Source organism: Neopsephotus bourkii, unplaced genomic scaffold, assembly GCF_033783945.1.
Source record: "Neopsephotus bourkii isolate Nb327-2 ecotype Australia unplaced genomic scaffold, CSIRO-AGI_Nbou_v1 NB_1328, whole genome shotgun sequence".
Taxonomy (NCBI): Eukaryota; Metazoa; Chordata; class Aves; order Psittaciformes; family Psittacidae; genus Neopsephotus; species Neopsephotus bourkii.
The window spans coordinates 1,565,178-1,583,253 of NW_026901808.1; the positions used below are offsets into that span (position 1 = coordinate 1,565,178).

The 18,076-nt window shown below is 37.2% G+C and overlaps 1 protein-coding gene across 1 annotated transcript in view; it reads right to left on the reverse strand.

Annotated features, from left to right (window-relative positions):
* Nucleotides 1-2,834: 2,834 nt before the first annotated feature.
* PRKAR2B (protein kinase cAMP-dependent type II regulatory subunit beta) overlaps nt 2,835-18,076 on the reverse strand; it is an 83,142-nt gene continuing 67,900 nt past the window's right edge. Inside the window, exons 5-11 of the mRNA XM_061366269.1 lie at nt 12,336-12,442; nt 10,070-10,223; nt 8,743-8,844; nt 8,069-8,143; nt 7,160-7,225; nt 6,860-6,998; nt 2,835-3,775 (exon numbers count right to left, since the gene is read on the reverse strand). Coding sequence (XP_061222253.1) covers nt 3,642-3,775; nt 6,860-6,998; nt 7,160-7,225; nt 8,069-8,143; nt 8,743-8,844; nt 10,070-10,223; nt 12,336-12,442 — 777 coding nt within the window. The 3' untranslated portion in view covers nt 2,835-3,641. The remainder of the gene's footprint in view (nt 3,776-6,859; nt 6,999-7,159; nt 7,226-8,068; nt 8,144-8,742; nt 8,845-10,069; nt 10,224-12,335; nt 12,443-18,076) is intronic.

Here is an 18,076-nt window from a genome sequence, read left to right on the forward strand (position 1 = left end):
ATGCTGTAAGTGTCTGAAAAAGGACTAGGAGTTTGATGTGCCAGTTCTGTGAAGGATGACAGCAGATGCTGATTTTATACATCTGGGAATTCTTGATTTTGAAAACCAATAATGCTTGCCATGGAAAGTATGTTATAAACTACAAAATTACACAAATTGTAACCTGAGTATCCCAGGGTCACCATACAGAAAGCTTAGAGCACCCAACATTTCAAACAGAACAAAACCACCAAAACCAAACCACAACCAAACCTGCCTTTCCAGTAAGAATAGTCTTTACTGAATACAAAAGAAAACACAAAGAAAGAAGACAGAGTGACAGTGATTTAGGTTGCAGATGGTTTCACACTGCTCTTCACAGATTTGCCCCAAGAGTTCCACAGTCACTTCTGGACCTCAAACAGGAGATCCAAAGAGAATGGTTTCAGAAGTGTTTATTCCAGATGAATTTGAACAAAATCCCATAAAGCACAAACAAACTGCATTTTAAAAGCAATGGCATCAGCACTAATTCCAAGGAGGCTTCTTTTCCTCAGGGTCTGAGTCTTGTGATCGTCTGAGGGCTGTAGCTGAATTTTGTTTCTCATGGTTAAAGCATCTGTAAACATTTGCTGCCATGTGGATTCTCTTTAGCTTAGTAACATGTGAGCCCATTAATGCCTTTTTCATACAGGATTTCTCTTAGGCTTTTCTCCCCTCACCCAGCAGGGCGCATTTTCAACATTGGAGCATCTGGGGGTTTTCTCCCCTTTAGAGTTTAGCCAACTATTAAATTCATTTAAATAATCTGGAGAACTGTACATCACTGGTGAGGCTGGGGAGAGAGGAAAGAAACAAACATGTACGTGCCAACCAACTGCCAAAGCCCTGTTCCTTTAGCGACCTGACTACAAATAAAGATGATAAAAATCTTTAATAACAGAAGAATCAGTTAATCTAAGTATGGACCTTATAAGGTAAACATGATATAGTTTAAAATTATTAGAGCTACCTTCTGAAAGATCATTAAAAATCAGTGACTTGGTATGATTTCCTTCTTAAGATGAACACTCACCATATTTATGACATGAAGATTGGCATGTTTGAAGTGTATATATGAACAGATGCAGGAGAAATCCCATGTGCTGAGTGATGGAGGATATAATGATTTGGATGAAACTTACAAAGCAACAGTTTATTTCTGTTGGTTAAACTGCCCTGAATTTACCAACAACGAAAATTACAGAAAACATCCAGTCCCCAGGAACAACACAATAAAACTGCTGCAACAGGAAGTTGTACTTCGGGACTCAGAAAATCCAAAGTCTCTGATTATCTTAAATTCATCACTGCACAGCTTTTCCCCAGATACAAACTCCAAGCAAATCATCAAATACAAAGTAGCTATGGTGATTACCACACAACCACGTAGGCTATTCTGAGCAGAGGGAGCATTCACAAAACATCTCTTTATGAAAATCAACATGAAAGAATTCTAGTTAAGAATTACGAATGTTTTAAGAAATGAATATAAATAGGTCACTTGCAGCCTTATGATAATGGAATCAGAACACAACAGGATCAATAAACAAAGGGTTTTTTATATAAAAGTGTTGTTTATTGTAAGGAAACTTTAAATATAACCAAGGATATTGAAAATATGATGACTGGCATTTATGGCCTTGATAGTAGTTTACTGCCATACAAGTAATTTCTAGCATTTTTTCTTAATCACATCAAGCTAGTGCAAAATATAGCTAAGCTTTTAGAGATTCAGCATACAGAATGGCAAAGTGTAGATTTTGGTTACCTGGTATTTCCTTCTAGTATAACAGGCTTCTCTTTTTTCCATAAATCAAAAGTACAAAGGCAATTTATCGTATGTGCCATTATTCATACCAGGTTTTTAGGTTAAAAAAAAAACAACCCCAAAAAAAAACCCAAAAAAAAACCAACCACCCCCACACACACACATTTGCAAATTTTGCTCAAATGACATTTTTTTGGAATCTGGCTTATAATTTATACCATACTGTATAAATTATATGTTGTTATTATATAATCATCATTTCATTTACAGGTATGATTATATAAGTTTTCAGAATGTATAACTAACTATAGGATAATAATTACATTGACGTACACAAATATATGGCATTAGAAAAGTCATTATCTAAGAAGGAAAGATGGTAATAATTCAGGTGTTTGAAACAGGGCAGAAGCAGCCTTCTTACAATTCTTGTAGTTATCATTTTCTCAGAACTATTGCCAGTCTCCGTTATGTGCACTAGCTTTCCATGAACATCAACAGACAGGTCAGTAAGCAGTATTAAAATTGGACTGTGCCTGAAATTTCCAGTCACAGACCCTTGTAAGCAATGAGCCCTGTGCTCACAATTAAGATGATATTCTCTCTCCTCAGTCTCAGAAGGTATCCCATGCTATTATGGCTAAAAAGATATTATTTTATGATGACTTACATGTTTCTGAAAGCAGGACGTGTTAGCTTTAACAATGACACACTTTACAGACTTGTGCAAAGCTTTTGAAGTATTAATCTTTCAAATAAAAAATATTTTTGCACTTCCTGATAAGGGTTTTTCAAGGATAAGCTTAGTTTAGCATGGCTTTTGATATCAGTCACTTCAGTAATTGAATCTGGTCTTTGATAGCTAAGATCAGACTGTAAGAAGAGAGAAATACAGAGATCATTTCATTTGAAACAGGTAAAAGATTTAACAGATAAAAAAAGTGAGATTAAAAAAATCTGGAGAACAAGCATAGATAGAGAAGACAAAATGCATAAATATAACACAAGGGAGAAGGAAAACAGCATAGGGTTATATATGATTGGGTAGAACATGACAACGACCTATGCCTTTAAAGCATGAAGGTTAATTTGTCAGCTGTCCTCACTCATGTACGGAATACATGTAACTAATAAAAAATGCAGTTTATTGCAAAAATATACAAGTCCTCTAAATTGCATAAGATATTACAATGTCGTGCTGAAACATGACATACTAAACAAAGAGGACTTTAAAACAAATTACAAAATGTTAAAAATCAGATTTGGGTCATGAGCATTACACAAAATGCATTGTCATGCTTTATCTTACGATTAGTCTTGTGATTCACTACATCTGTGATAAATGCAACATAAAATCATGACAACTGTAATAGTCAGAAAGTAATATCTACTGTATATCTTCTGTATTAATACATATAAACACTTTGTGTGCACTAATACTTTCAACATATCACATTCAAACTAACAGTCTGTCCAGAAAAGTTGTAACCTTTTTGAAGAACAGAAGATGGTTTAACAAGTTCATGGCATGTGGGGTTTTTTTTGAAATCTACTCTAAGGAAATGCTTTGTGAAAGGACTTGATTTTCAAAGGTGCTGTGTTAGTACAGGTCCTCTTGATACCAGGTGAAACTATCAATGCTCAGCACTTTTAAAAATCAAGTCCATTATTTACTATATTCCTGTTCTGTTTACTAGTATTTCCACTGTAAGAAGTCAAAAAAATACCCCCAAACCCATTCTTAAAATCACAGAAAATGCTTGGCATCTATAGGAAGAAAGACAATTTCTCAGTGGACTAACCACTACTGTGCTATATTCTCATAACAGATCTTGTTGCTCCAATGTTTAGTTCATGCACTCGTATCGGCAATGTCCATGTTTGTTCCAAACAGAGCAACTAGCTGCTCTTCATAGTTTGCAATGTTTCTTTTCAGAATTTCCATACAAGGTCCCAAAAGCCTTTCAAATGCCTGCACATCCATAACTAATATAGAAGGAGAGAGAAAGAGAAAAACAAATTACAATGTGCACGTCAGTTGCAGACACTAATCTTGGTGTTCATGACATTCCAATATAAGGTTTTAAATGAAAGGACAGACGCTAATGAGGTATATACCTTGTTTGCACAGAAGAGAACCTCTTACCGTAGCAAAACCAAGATCAACCAACACATTGCTGCTGCCTTGAAACTTCATGAATAAACATAGAATTTGCTGCATTTCTTATTTTGAAAATATTTTCTTATTAAGATTTATGTCACCCAAGAGCTGCTGAAGAAGTCTGGATTCCTCCCAAGAATACAGTTTTAAGACCCTTGAGATTTACAAAAAATACATCTTTTGCTGATGTTTCTGGCTGTATTTGGGGTGTATATCCTTGCTATTTTTACTTGCTTCCACCCACAGTGGAAATTGTAATAGATACTTATTTCCCAGCAAACATGCAAAAAGTTGGAGGCAGTAATTCACATGTAATGTCAGTGTGCAGCTGACCCGATTTTTTTTGCTCGATCACATACTGTTATCCATTATAGTTCTAGGGAACCAACAGGCCAGGGAGAAAACTTCATACATGAGCCAGCTTCCAACTGGTGGCCTGTAGTCTCTTGGCTCCCGAAAAAGAGTCAAGATCTCTGCTATTTGGGAAATGACAGAGATCTTTTGTGACTCACCCATACTGAATAATGACAGTCTTCCTCACCACTGTCTCTTAGTCTTTCCTGTCTATCCTCTTTGATCTTTATTGCCTGATCACCCCTGTGTGTTTGGAGATAAGGATTTGTCGTGGTTTAACCCCAGCCAGACAACTTGTTCAGCCACTCCTCCCCCTTCTTGCCCTCCCCCTACTCCTGGAGGGACGGAGAGGAGAATCAGGGCAGTCGAGGAGTGGGAGGAGGCGGCTGCCAAGCAGCGGGAGAAGGTGGCGGAAGAGCCGAGCCCTGCGGCCGAGCCCAGCCCCGCGACGGCCAAGAGCATTCCCCAGAAGCCGCCCGCCGAGCCCCAGGAGGATGCAGGAGACCCCGCAGCATTTCCCAGCAAGGCAGAGGAGGAAGAGCTGGACTCAGGAAAAGAGAAGCTAGTGGTGGGAGAGCTGGCAAGCACAGCAGCTACACCAGCCCCAGTGACAAGTACAGCAGCATCGCTTGAGAGTTCTGAAGGTTTTAAATGGCCTTTGGGTATCCTTGGGACCTGCCTGCTGATTGTGATGGGGATCAGCATGTTGGCACACATACAGACTGTGTTTTACCCACCACCATTTTGTCTGATCTCAAAAGTTATGCAGAGTCAGGTTTGGATCTTGTCTGGGGTTAGACGATGATATGGGAGGACTACGAGTTTTCCCCCAGGGCTGGACAATCATGAGTGGCAGGGCATGTGGGACAGTATGGGCAAGTATCTAGTCCACTGGGCCCCTCCAGTGCTTTGGAAGCATTGGAGATGGAAGGCAGCTGTATGGAGTCCCCAGCTACAAGCTGCAGAAACTGCTGAAGGGGACAGTGAATTATTTTGAGGCTGGTGGGCCCATGACCCTTAAGGCCATGAGAGCAGAGATGCAACATCGAGATGGACTCATGATCGAGGGTTGGACTTAGCAATGGATACTATTGCCCAGGTTATTCACAAGTGTGAACACTGCACATAGCCTCTCCTGCTCTGAAAGACTGTTACAAGAGATGGAGCCTGACATCATGGACCAGATGGACTCAGCAGCTTTATAGGGACTGGCCCATGCACTACGATGAGAGTGCACTTAGATAAGAGTGATGGTATATTGAAAATGTGGGATCTGAGCATGACGTGAATGGTATGGAATAAGGGGTGGATAATGTCCTGGGTTTAGCAGTGGCAGTCATTTTTCTCTTTCTTGGTAGCTGGTGCAGTGCTGTGTTTTGACTTTCGGGCTGGGAACAGAGCTGATAAAAATGATGTTTTGGTTTGGCCAAGGACTTTGTGAGCCTCATGCTCTGCCAGGGAGGAGGGAAGCTGGGAGGAAGCAGAGACAGGACACCTGACCCAAACTGACCAAAGAAGTATTCCATACCACAGCACGTCATGCCCAGGAGGTAACTGGGGAGTGACCCGGAAGGGGCTAGAGTGGACTGCAGGGTTGGGGGAGGTATCGGTCAGTGCTTGATCAGGCTGGGGGGGCAAGTTATCGGTCACCTGGTGATGGGGTGTTGTATTCTCTTCCCTTGTTATTTCCTTTATCATTACTATTACTGGTGGTAGCAGTAGTGATGTGTGTTATACCTTAGTTAAAAAACTGTTCTTATCTCAACCCGTGGGAGTTGCATTCTTTCTGATTCTCCTCTCCGTCCCTCCAGGAGTAGGGGGAGGGCAAGAAGAGGCGGGGAGTGAGTGCACAAGCTGTCTGTCTGGGGTTAAACCACAACAGGATTTAAAAAAAACCCAGTACCTTTATGAGTGAGAAACCTGGTTACTGGCTTGGTAAAGTCATTCAAAAATGCTACATCTGTCTTTGCAGTATACAGTTTTCCCATAATTAGATAAAAATATTTAGGAGGTAAGCACCAGACCATGAAAAGCAATGGAAGCGAAGGGTTATCTATGAGCACAACTCCTTTGGTCTTTGCATTCCCTACGCCTGAGACTACAGTGTGATTAAATTAACAGCTTGTGAAGACAAAGAATATGCTAAAGCTTAAGTCATGGTAATAAAATGGGACAGGATTTTTACCACAGTTATTTCTTGGATGAAAGTCTACTGAGAAAAGAAATAATTTACCTTTCTGCAGGGTATTAAACATTTATCTGATAACTGTAAATGGTTTGCAGCAATACTCTCTGTAATGTCCGGAAACAATTTTTACTTCCATGCAATCAGAGAAATGTTGGAGAATTTGTGTTTAATGCCAGTTATAGATTACAAATAATTTTTGCAGATTAATTATGTAAATAGTAATGCACAGTAGTAGATGATAAACAGTCTTATTTGGGTAAAGGTAATTCAATCTTATATTCTGGAGAAAGACAAGAGTTCACAATAAAAACAACCAGGTAGGTTATGTGTCATTTCACATTAGATATAAAATACTATTGAACAATACCTAAACATTTGACAGTGCCAAGAGCAAATGCAGAGGCGGCTCGTGGTTTGTTAGTTACGAGCGCAAGTTCTCCAAAATACTGTCCTCTTGAGCATCGAGCTATTTCAACTGCTCCATTCTCTTCTACATCCTGTTTATCCTAAAATATCAAGTAGAAGAAGAGAAAGGAAGATAGAGAATGATACACAGATTTGCTGGACTCAGGACTGCATAAGAAAAATAAGCATCAATGGTAACATTACTGCTTAGCACTTAGAATACATCAAGATTCAAAAAATTTTGTGGTTTAGGGATGTTTACCTTCCTTGCCATTATAATCCTTACTTCTCCAGATTCCACAATGAAGAAGGAATCAGCCAAGTCACCCTGTAGAAGAACAAAATAAATTAAGTAATGTGAAATTTCCTTTTTAGTTTCATGTTAACATTAAAATATTTGCTGCCAGTGCCTTGAAGCTCATCCTTTAGATATCTGTTGCAAAAGAAAGAACTTTTAATGTGAAAACCATACTCTAGGCACATAATAATCAAAACATGTATACAGAACTGACAGCAAGGTTTTTTCATGCAAAGATATAGCTGACTGTGCCTTACCGAAAAAAATGGAGAAAAACAATGTTATGGAAGATTTTTGGATCCTTACTCTTGTTTCTCCACCTTTGTATTCCTTCCAAATGATTTCCAGTATCATAATCCTCCAAAGGCTATCTGATACCCAGTAATTATTCTGGGGCAAGACAATCTCAGCTGCCTACCCTGAGGAGTTCACTTCTGCATTCCTCTTCAAAAGATTATGATCTTTTAAGAACACAAGATAAGTCTTCAGTGCTCCTACTGGGGAGATGGTTAGTGGTAGACTTGCCAGTGCTGGGTTAACAGTTGGACTCGATAATCTCAAAAGATCTTTTCCAGGCTAAGCAATTCTATGGTTCTATTGGAAGCAAACATTCTTCTGTACAGTTTGAATTTCTAAGTATACTAAAAATGTTGACTCCTTTACTGATACCAACAAAGGGATGTTTTTCAAGGTACCAGAAGTGAAAAATTAGCTTCTGAAGCCAAATAATCACCTCTCTTAGATCGAAGATATTTTTTGTTTTGTTTTGGCTGAAAAATAACAACTTAGCTTAAAAGTATGTATTGCCTATAGATAAAATGTTAAATTGTTACTTATTGTAATAGAAAAAGTAAAATTAGAAATAAACTGTACCTGAGCAATGATTTGTTCTCCATCTTTGTACACTTTGGTACCAATCACATCAACCACTTTTAAACGCTCAGATACCTTCATTTAAAAACAGAAAATGTAAGAAATATTTGGTTAACATTACAATATTATACTTAGAAAGCCCTTTCTTTTTATGAATCTTTGCACAGAAAAATGTATCTTTATATTCCTGGTTTGGTAATCAATAAAAAAAAGGAAAAACTGCTGAAGAGTGTTACAGAAGGTATATTATAACCTTAACAGCTAGATGTTTTGATAGAGCTTCCATTTTTGTAAGAAGTCTATGTATCCCAGGTCTTCCAAAATTATTTTCAGAAAAGCATGCAGGTAAAAATATAGCTGATAAATGAAAGTATTTTGTAATTCCCTAAATCATTGTTTAATTTTATTGGCTAATATCTTGTAAAATTAAGCTTAATAAGGTAAAGGTAAAAAAACCCCACAAAACCAAACATATATTTTTAAAGATACAATATTAACAATAGGTCTTTATCCTGAAAAATCAGAAATATAAAAAATATGGTATCTCTCCAAAACAAATATGTTCAAAATTTTACTGTGGAGAAAAACTGAATTCCAAATTCAAACTTTGCAAAAGCAGAATCTTCTCAGGTACCACTGATACAACCATTAAAATAACACAACAGAAATCTTACTTCTAAAGATTTAAGAAATGGCAACGACTGAATAAAATTTTCATACATTCTTCTCTTTTTGGCATTATTTTTTACAATGATTCTTCGGAACGTTACCCTGTCCTGTGAACATGAAGAGGAAAGGAGAGTTTATTAGCAGAAAATACATGCATGGTAGAAAATACTTTAGACATGGCCGAATATGTCCAAATTGCCCAATTTTAACGTAGCCATCAAACTAGCTGGCTAGTCTCCCCATACAGTCAGTTGAGAAAGATTCCTCTAGAGCTCCTAAAGTTAAGCTCCTGATCTGACTCACATTGAGAAATGCTCTGTCCTCTGGCAGAAAATGCATACAGCATTTACATATAGAAGGTACAGAGTTTACCTTAAAACAGGTCAAGTGGGTAATTTAAGACATTTAAGAAAGCCTCAATATTTAAATATTTAATTTACAAAGCTTATTCATTATCCTGAGGTCCCACACGTACTGATATGTACTCCAAGAGGTTTTTATGTTCTTATACAAACAAAACCAAAATACACTGTGTCTTAGGTCAGAGTCCACTTTCTGCTATTTCAGCAGAACAAGACTCACTGCTGCCCTAAACAGCCAACTGGACATTCCTTAGTGTTTGGCAATCCCAGTGAAGCAAACAGATGGCAAAACTACATGTATGCTGTTTTCTTCTCTTAATTTCGTACGACTGTGTCAGAGAGAGAGGTGAAATGGTTTGCAAACCTTCACTGCTACAGGTGGGACTTGCTGGCCAATAGAACCCAACACAGTTTAAAGCCATTCTTACAGTGTCCTAAACCCTGCCATGATCCCCAAATTCCTGTGGGTTAAAGTTTCTTTGTTTCAAGAGGAAAATATTATCTTGGGATCTGTCATTGCATTGATACGTTAATCTTGAAGAAGGTGGCTATCCCAGTTTCACTGTTTTGGTAAATTCTGTTACTATTGTCAAAGATCCAGATAATATAACACTGAAAAATAACCTTGTATTTGAATTGTACTCTGGAACCAAAGGCATTTCCTATCAAGATGTGGAAAAACATTTTAAATATTTATCTAAGCGCTTGTCAAGTGGTCAGCAATTTGGGAAATGATCATTAAAATAGAATAACACAAAATGATCTTTTTTTAAAAAAAACTGTTTTCTTAAGCCTCAGGTTTGCTTCTGCAGATTCTGGAAAAAAGACAGCATTGTGTTGGGAATTCTCAGAATCTTTAAAATTAAACTTTCAAAAATTATATTTCTGTTTAATGCTGATACAGCAGACCAATGCAATTTATATAGAACATTTTAAACAACTAGCATCTGACAACAAGTATTTCACTTACCAGGCCCCAGATGGCACCAGGAGAGGTAGCTATAATTGTAGCTGCTCTGGGTGTATTGTACATTAAGGCCAACTCACCAAAACTTCCTCGGTTATCATAGGTTCCAATACATCTCCCAACACCATCGCATTTTACATAAATATCATAGGTACCTCTGTCAATAAAATATGCAAATAAAGTGAGTAGAATCCAGTCTGGTCTTTGCTAAGCAGCCTCTCGCTGTGTTTTTTTTTTTACCATGAATTCCAAAGATAAAGTGTTTGAAATATATATTCACTTATTAAAGACCTTGCAGAGATATATCAATCACTTCTGTAACTAAGAAAAGTAGTTCCTTTTTAAAGGGAAGTATAGGATTATTAGTTTTTACATTAAATCAGATTAAAGACAGACTGAATGTACAGTGATCTATCGATCATTGGAACTTATTGAAAAATATCTAATTTAGTATCTCTTTCTTAATTTTAAACACACTAAATACAAATGTAACAAGTTTTTGCAGAAATCGCTATGGTATGGTCAATGAAATAATAATACAAGTTATTTGACATTTAAAATATTCTGAAGTAGTTATTCATAATGTAATAAATAGAGGACTTGCAGGAAACTGAAGGAATGGATATGAACGCTATTTAAGATTATGAAATAAAGGCATGTATTTATCCAATATATTTTGGATTCTTTCTTCCCATCATTAAATTAGGAACTTTTTTTTTTTTGCTTTGGGAATGCATTAAAATCTGGTACCTTGTAAAACATGACACAGCCATCCCCATTAATGCTGAGTCATCATTTTGTTCAGAGCTGAATATGTGTATGGTATGTGTCAATAAATCATGCGAATGCAGTACAAAAATCTGTGCAATGATGTTACTGGTAATGGACATAGAGGTGATTCACTGCACCTAAAAACGGCAAGGCTGAGAGAATACTGTGAAGTCCCTGCAGCTTTTTGGATAAGAGATGACAAACTGTAACCTCATGAAGCTGAAAAACACTGACTCTTAAGCAAAGAATCCTTCCACACTTCTATGATCTTCTGACTATTTCAGTGGGAAGGGATCTCAGGTGATCATCTACTCCAAAAGTCCAGCCTCTTCAGGGATGAACAAAAATTAAAGCATGTTACTAATGGCACTGTCCAAATGCCTCTCAAACACTGACAGGCTTAGGGCATTGACCACCTGTCTAGGAAACCTGTTCCAGAGTTTGGCTACACTTCTGGTATAGAAATTTTTCCGATGACCAGACTGAACCTCCCCTTGTGCAGCTCTGAACCAGTCCCATGCATCCGATCACTGGATACCAGGAAGAAGAGCTCAACACCTCCCTCTCCACCTCCCCTCATCAGGAAGCTGTAAAGGGCATTGAGGTCACCCATCGGCTTGCTTTTCTCTAAACCAAAGAAACACAAAGTCCTCAGCTGCTCCTCACAGGACATGCTTTCCAGCCCTTTCACCAGCTTTGTTGCTCTCCTTGGGCACATATAAGTAACTTAACATCCTTCTCAAACTGTAAGACTCAGAACTGCACAGACTACTCAAGGTAAAGCTGCACCAATGCTAAATACAGCAGAATACCTCTTTTGGCAGGCTGGCTACAATGACCAAAAACTTTTGCATTTCTTTAGAGCTTTAGCACAACACTCCTTTCAAACTCTCTCAGAAATCGCTGTTAGCCTAACAGTAAACTTAGAAATAAGAAAAAGTGTTCTGGGACAGCCTGGTTGAGCCTGTGCCAACAGACTAGCAAAGGATTCCAAGGTAAACACTCTTCCTAACCCACTGGATTCAGCAATGATAAACAGCTTTGTGATCAGTAAGATTTTACTTAGTTACCTGCTTTTTCCGATACAGATTTCCAAATGAAGCGTAATGACTTAGCTACTCAAGGCCTAATAACATTCATATAAGCAATAAAGTTTGCACATAGTATTGAATCGCAGTAAGATTTCAAATATTGAGCTGTAAAACTTTTACCATTGCGGTTTACATTAGATTTCTTTCCATGTAAATCAAACCAAAACCAGCCTTTGGGATCTAGCAACACATAAAGAGGTTAGGGACATATTTCCATATGAAAATTCCGTCTCCTTTCAAACACCACTCTCTGTAGCTCAGAGAGCTGCAATGGCTCACACATGTTCTTTTCTTTTTTCCCCCATGCAAACATATGTAAGAGTTAAATACAATTACATAGAGAAACAGATTTTTCTCAGTGGACTTTTGCATAATACTTTGTGCTATAATAAGACACAGTGATTCACCTATCGATGACGTAGAAGTTGTCACCATCATCCCCTTGATCAATGACATGTTCCCCTCCTTCAACCAGCTTTTCAAACATCGCATCTAACACCTGAGACATCTGTTCCTATTTAAAAGAACACAGGCAAAGACAAGAAATTATCATCTGCTGGTAAAATTTTACTCTTCAAATTGACTAACTGACCAGCCTCCCAATATGCAGGTAGAAAGTATTCATGCATAGAAAACATTCATGCTACAGAAATGCGTGGATCAATTGGAAAGAGTTTTATTTACTATTCAGTGTTAGCTTTTTTCTCTTCCAGGGCCCAGCTTCCCTTCTTGTCCCTGCCAATGATAACATAGGTCTTGCCTGCAATATTATTAGCTCATGAGCATCCAAAGACAGTTCCACCCTTCAAAATTCTGTTACATACACAGTTAAAAGAAAGAACTATATCCCCTATGGCGTGCAACACACTTACCTGTTCTTGTCTTTAGAATTATTGTACAGAATTTAGACTTTTAAAATGACTGCAAAATATTTTGAAAATCTAAATTATACAATGGCTGCACAATGGTGGGATAGATGTAACCTTAAAGGTCTGCAGTGCTTTGGCTGAGTAAGTAAATGCTGGACTCAGGAAGTAAGATTTTATAGACAGGCTTCTAAATTACTTTGTTAATTTGAATGGAATACAAATGCTTAGAGAGAAACGTTAATGGACCAACAAAGTGTCATCATCTGAGTTATGACTGTCTAATAACAAAAATCACATCATTTTCTTGTTTGGTGTAAATCTGCTAAAACTTAACTATTCACATTTAAAAGAACTCAAATACACCTCATTGCACATTATACAAACTATTATTAGAATTATATGAACCCTAGAAGTGTAACTTCATAACTTAAATTTTATATTCAGTTTATCCAGCAATATGCCTAAAATTCTGACAATAAACACAAAACTATCCTCTACTTTTTAGAGCTTTATAAGTATGTATCATATAGGAACAAGCAAGTTCCAGTGAAAGACATTGTAAAGAAAAGCCTATGATTTAGATACCCATCTTACAATGGACCAGTTCTAGCATTTCCAGCCACTGAAAGATGGATGACATTTGACTTTTCTAGAGTTCTTCTGCAGCCCTTGGACAGAGATAACCATACTAGATAGCTCAGAATCATTCTCTAGAGATCCCACTTTCTTTCCTCTGACGATAAATGTACTGTAACTCATAGTTAAGATGCTTAATTTTTAGACAGATAAACTTAGGCTCAATTAATTCCACCCTTATCCTGTTGAATTTCTTCAATTACTCAAAGCTTTTCAGAATATCAGCAGTACCATGTTATCCAAGCCTTTTTTAAAATGGAAGCTAAATACAATTTTACTTCACAGAGTTCACTGTGTGTGGGCACAAAGAACAACAGAATGTCAGCATCCATCCTCAGTATCGTGGTAAAATACAGTAAGGCGTCACACAGCCTACCCAGGCCAGCACGGAATCATTTAACTATGCCTCTATTTAGTACCTTTCTTAGTATAGAAAGCTTGTGTATTTGCAAAAAGAAGAATCATTTTACTACCAATGAATGGGTTATATTCTATTTCAGAGAAAACTCTGTGTGTGCGTCACTGGGAGAGATTGAAAAGTAGGTACAAGAATTGCCTTTTAAAATCTTTCACGCTTCAGCTAATAGGTAATATTACTTCACTATCCCTGTGTAAAGTAAATGGAACTCCTACAGAATCTGCAAAATGGACCAAATGACAGTTAGTTGTCTAAAGCATTTGAAGCAGCACATTTCCTTCTCCTTGCTTTACATCTGAACTGTCAAAGTGGCTCCTCAACCAACAGCCCTTGGCTGCCATTTGACAACAAGTAATAACATGCAGAGCACTCCATACTTCAGGGGAGGTTAGAAAGTAGATGTTATCTTCTAAATGTAAGCAAAGCAAAAAAGGAAAGTATTATATGGTCCCAAATCCTTGAAAATTAAAATACTCCCAAGACATCTTGGAAAAAAGATTAGCCTAACAAGACGGCTATTTGCTGTACTGAAGGAATAATACATACAGTTGTAATTGTTATTTAGTATGCTTTATCTCAAATTTCTGGTTAAAACATTTTCAATCACTTAATTACAAATCAAGCTCAACAAACCACAACTTCTCTGTAGGTAAATCTATGACTTTTTCAGACAACAGAGTAGAATTCACAAATGCAATTCTCTTTAAAAAAATCTTTTAAACACTTTAAGGTATTTAATACATTTGAGAGCTGTCTATTGTCTGCTGAAGTAACATGTATTTTAACTTTCTAAGTAAATTGCAGCTGATGTAAGGACAATCAGTCCCTTTTCCAAAGCTTTATACATGAAATTAAGATAGAGCAGACTGTAATAACCAAACCAGCCATGTGTTTTTTGCTTTTACCATGAGAATTACAAAATTGCTTGCCCAGCTTGCTCTACATGAATCCTCTTGATTCTCTGCCAGACTGAGACTCAATTTACTGACACCCTTCATAGTTACTTTGAAAGGATAAAGATGGGCAATTTTAGAATTAAAAAGAAGATCTGTTATCATACACAGAATTAATTCTGGTATTTTGTAAAATGGTGCAATCTGAAAGCTATTCTTCCTTAAAGCAGTTCTAGCTTGAAAAAATACATATAAAATAAAACAGGAAGGGTTTTTTATATCAAGTGTTTGTAAATCTGCCATGTGTAATGCCATGGTAATCTGATAATCAATATTCTAAAGGAAGATACTTTAAAATATGATAAACTTTTTCACAGAAATAAAATTTATAGATCTGAAGTATTAAACATGTATGTTGTGTAATCTTTATGGTTTCTGCTAAATATTCATAATCTTTAAACATTTTTTTCAAATACAATAAAGCATTTATTTTTCTTAAGGATAATACACTTTACAAATATCAAGAACCAAAACTAAAGTTGAAATTATTTGAAATTTTATTCTTTACATAATGTTTATTTACATACATTGATTAATATACTCAATGATTATTTTATTTATTTAATTCTAAACTGCAAAGCAAAGCATGTAAATACTTCAACAAAATAACATTTTTTAGAAAAAGAAACCTTCAGTTGTTGTCATGAAAGCATGCTTTGATCACCATCCTTTGTGATAGAGAAAACAGAGGAGCCTGAATGAGCAATCTTATTTCCTGAAAGACACATTCATAATACAAACAAACCAAATTCATCTATCAAGATTTTCTTTTTAATAAATAAATTTCCTTTATTTGAAGTGTAGTCACTGCATTTCTCTCAAAAGTCTTTCTACCAATTAGACTTTAATGATAGAGCGTGATTTCACAAAATAATTTGCTAGACAAACATGACATAGTTACAGCCATTATTACTGTCTCAATCAGCCTTGCTTTCAAGTGTGAATGTAACTGCTGGAAAGCCAGGATGCAAAGGAGGATTAGCTCCCTTATCAGTATGAGCCAGCATGATATACCCTTTTGTATCACCTAAAACAGGGATGATATGGTTTTCTTTCCTCTTACTTAGACTGATGTGATATCTACCCTAGCTTTATACCAGCTTAAATGAACTCTGCTAGTAAAGTTCTTTTGCCTATTCAGGTCAGTCAGAATCAGAGACTACAACTAGAAGCACAAACTGAACAGGACCAGGGGATGGTTTCAAGCACTGACATGATACAGTCTGGGCTGGTTTGCTCTTGGTGCAGTTATTAGCACAGGTGGTAGAGCTTTGGTTTGTGCCAACTGTCACTCCTCCTGACAAGCCCTGGTCATGGCTTGGAGGAATGCTTAAGCCAGAGCTTCTTCCCACAAAAGGTAAAACCACCCTGGTTAATTGCTTGATTTGGTGGGCTTAGGAGGAAATAAGAGTGCAAGACAGTTTAGTTTTATTTATGTATGTACGTCATACTGCAGTGCATGGCCTCAGGGACAGAGAATGACCTCTGATCTAGTTTGCTGTTAACCAATTACTGAACTGCATAAAGGTGACAAGAATGGAAAATGTCAAAATAATCTACTGCAGTCAGTCAAACTCTGCCTTTGGGCATCCTTATTAATTCACCGACAAACAAAATACGTATTTCTAGTCAATCAAATGACATTTTTCCTGTAATTAAAGTCTTCAAAATACTGAGGAATAAGGAAACATTTAATATGAAGGGCATGTGACTATGACTGATAACTAGTAAAAACAAACCAGTTAGCAGGTAGTTAGTCACAAAGATAGGTATTCTTTAGTCTATGAATCCACAGTTCTTCTATTGCCCTGAGTTCATAAACCACTTTATTAATTAATGCTCATTATGATATTAAGAAGGTAATGAAGCAGACAGAATACCAGAGTAGGAAGTAGGGAAAGAAAAAAAAAGGCTTGACAGAAATAGTTAGCAAAAGATAGGTAGGGAAGCTACAGGAAGAAAAGGAATTCCTAATCAACAAGTCAGGACCTTGGAGAGGAAGAGTCAATTACAGAACTCATGTCTACAGGCCTCTGCATTTGTTTTTCAGGAAAAAAAAACATGTACATACTCCAATATGAGTGTCAGCAGCACCATTGATCCAATTCAAAATGTTTAGCTCTATTGTGTAATATCCACTTGTAAACTAATCAAAAGGCATTTAATTCTTCACTATCGAATAATCTTATTTGTATTTCAATGTATAATCAATGTTTTCAAGTAATAATATTTTCCTTGAGAATATACCTTAACCTTCCTTCACACAGCTCAATGTTAAGTTAGTATTCTGCCTCTCCACCATCATGCACATGCCCATCAGTGAGGCTCAGTAGCACTTTTTGTATTTTGTAACTAGTCCTCTGAGCAAGTTGGCTGATTCTTTCTGGCTGTTGGCTAGAAAAATAGTAGAAATATTTCAGAGTTGCAAATAGTTTCCAAAATTCTTCAGCCATATCGTATCTGGCATATATTCAGCATATGGTGCCACAAAGGCACCATACACTGGGCAGTCCTTTTGCAGAACATCTTCAATAACTGATTAGAGAATCATTGAATCATTCGGGTAGGAAAAGACCCTTAAGATCACTGAGTTCAACCATTAACCTAACATTGCCAAGTCCACCACTAAACCACATCCCTAGGCGCCACACGTACATGTCTTTTAAATGCCTCCAGGATAGCAACTCAACCACTTCCCTGGGCATCCTCTTCCAATGCTTGACAACACTTTCTATGAAGAATTTTTAACTCATATCTAATCTGAACCTCCTGTGGTACAACTTGAGGCTGCTTCCTCTTGTCCTATTACTTGTTACTTAGGAGAAGAGATCAGCCACCTTCTCTCTCCATCCTCCTTTCTGGCAGTTCTAGATATGTCCCCCGAGCCTTCTCTTCTTCAGGCTAAACGACCCCAGTTCCCTCAGCCACTCCTCATAAGACTTTTGCTCTAGGCCCTTTGCCATTCTTGTTGCTCTTCCTTGGACCTGCTCCAGCATGTCAATATCTCTCTTGTAAGAGGGGCCCAAAACTGAACACAGTGTTCAAGGTCGGCCTTACGAGTGACGAGTACAGGAGGATGACCATTTCCTTAGTCCTGCTGGCCACACTCTGATGCAATAGACAAGGTGGAGAGAATCCCCATTTCATAAATCTAAGTATTCATTTTACAGAAATACAGATGATTAAGTGCAGATCTATTTCTTTGAGGAACCCATTAGTTTGCAAAGAGCTTTGTGCCCCTTGAAGAGAGCAGTGCATCAACTCTGGTCAGG